The sequence below is a fragment of the Poecilia reticulata genome, linkage group LG18, assembly GCF_000633615.1.
Source record: "Poecilia reticulata strain Guanapo linkage group LG18, Guppy_female_1.0+MT, whole genome shotgun sequence".
In the NCBI taxonomy this organism is placed as follows: Eukaryota; Metazoa; Chordata; class Actinopteri; order Cyprinodontiformes; family Poeciliidae; genus Poecilia; species Poecilia reticulata.
This window is the reverse complement of record NC_024348.1, coordinates 21,842,455-21,844,562: the sequence shown is the minus strand read 5'-3', so window position 1 is coordinate 21,844,562 and position 2,108 is coordinate 21,842,455. Positions and strand designations below refer to the sequence as shown.

The window sequence follows — 2,108 nt, the reverse complement described above, 5'->3', positions numbered from 1 at the left end:
AGCAATGTAACGTGATCCTCTGCAGCAAGTGATGGCGAAGCGGGGCGTCATCACGACTTTACACAGGTGTGTCTTTACCTCCGCAGCATCGAACCCCTGAGACCGACTCACCGAACCCCTGGGGTTCGATCGAACCAGGTTAATCCCATATTGGTTTAGAGAAGTTTCTCCAGCCTGATCCGAGCCAAACTGCTACTTGACAGGCTGTTAGCTGGGATTAGCAAACCAGCCAATCCTGGAGCAAAGCTGACTTTCCTTGCCACTGATTGGCTGAATCCCGACGGAGCGGCAATAAGGACAGTAGAACCAAGACTGTTTTGCATTAATGCACGTAAAAAATGTTCGAACTGTTAAAATGAGATATTATAAGAGTTTTTAGTGAAAGGCAGCTCAAGTATTCTGATATTTTAATGACTTGATGGTGGTTCTGGTCCCAAACCCGGGTCATTTAACATCAAAATATAATTAAGTTTAAAAATAAATATCTGCTCAAAATTATTTTTCAGATTCAAGTTTGTTTTTCAGTTTCAGGTTTTTTTCTTCTTCTTAAACTTCATAGCACCATGCAATTCTTTGTTGCCACGGTTACACATCATAGCTGTCTCAAAGTAAAAAAATAAATAAAAATAAGAACCACAGTAAATAATGGACTAAATTCAACGATTAAAAAAGTGACAATTAAGTCCAAAAAAGAAAAAAAAAAGAAATCAGAACTAACAGAGTTAGAGAAAGTTCTATAAACACTAAGAATAAATAAGTTATTTTATTTTAAGATCAAAAACTTGAATCTTTGTATTGAGGTAACAATGTTTCTTCTTCTTGAGCCCAAAACTGTTTATGGAATAATTCAGAATTATTGGTGATATTAAGTTCTGTCTTGTTCTGTTTTTTTTATGTATAAATACCCGTAAGTAAAAGGAAAAACACGTTTTTTATGTAAGGTGAGGTGATGGACGCGGCCAGCAGGAGGCGGCAGAGAGATCCGCTCCAATTAAATTCCGAAGAAGAAGAAGGAGAGTCTTCCGTTTCCAGGGACAACAACAGGAAGTAGGCGTGTAGGGAGCAACGTGGGGAAGATTTGGATCCAAACAGGGAGAAGCCGGGATGTTTTACTGCAGCAGCAGCGGTTCCGATCCACTCAACATGTCTAAAAGCGACTTCCTGAGAGGAATCATCACCGAGAAGCTGAGCGCCGCCGCCCGGGAGATCCTAGCGGCGGTGGAGCGGACCGTAGCCGGGTACGAGCAGGAGGCGWCGGGCTTCAGACGGGAGATCGACCGCCAGAGGAGGCAGCTGGAGCTGCTGCAGCCGCAGGTCAAGCTGCACAGCGGAGGTCAGTGGCGGACAGGAGATAAATATTAAAAACTGACATTGTTCAAACAGAAGTGTTGAGTTAAAAAGCAAACAAATAAAAATAAACCCCCGACTTTTTATTAAATATTCAGACTTGCTTTTTCTGTTCACACTAAACTTCCCATTAACTTCCTGAGCTATCACGCTTAATTAAAATGTTGCTTCACAGAAAGTCTGGAATTTTTCCCATTTTCTGGGATTGTCTCCGGTTGAATTTCATCCTAGCCAATCAGCGACCAGAAGCAGAAGTTGTGATCTATGACGTAACGTTGTAATTCGTCTGSCTGTAGCTTTAGCAATGGCAGCAGAAGAAGTGAATGAAGCCCTTAAGTCCTTGTTGGTCAGGCCTCCAAATGCTGAATTAACAGCCGCATTGTTCAGCTCTTTTTTTCCCAGTGGAAGATGGTTGTTTACAGCWCAGGTAACTTCCGGTAAGCTTCATAGCAGGTGACTGGGAATTACATACCTCATAGGCAGATGGAAAAACAAGGCCACGCCTCCAGGGGGCAGTGGTTTCTCAACAGCTGAGAGCACAGATCCTAAAAAGCAAACAGTGTTTCTCAGTTCTGGTCCTCAGGCCCCCTGATCTGCATGTTTTAGGTGTTTCCCTTCTGCCACACCTGGGATTGAATCTGTGGGTGATCAACAGGCTTCTGCAGYTCACATCAGACCTCTTCTGAGGTTGTTCCTGTATACAGGCACAACTAAAACATGCAGAGCAGGGAGCCTGAGGACTGGAATCGAGAAGCGCTGCT

At 43.3% G+C, this 2,108-nt stretch overlaps 1 protein-coding gene across 1 annotated transcript in view; it reads left to right on the top strand.

Moving 5' to 3' along the window:
* The first annotated feature begins 1,007 nt into the window (after positions 1 to 1,007).
* The window catches only part of LOC108167184 (uncharacterized), a 10,367-nt gene continuing 9,266 nt past the window's right edge, over positions 1,008 to 2,108 (top strand). Inside the window, exon 1 of the mRNA XM_017310393.1 lies at positions 1,008 to 1,333. Within this exon, the coding sequence (XP_017165882.1) occupies positions 1,105 to 1,333 (229 nt within the window). The 5' untranslated portion in view covers positions 1,008 to 1,104. The remainder of the gene's footprint in view (positions 1,334 to 2,108) is intronic.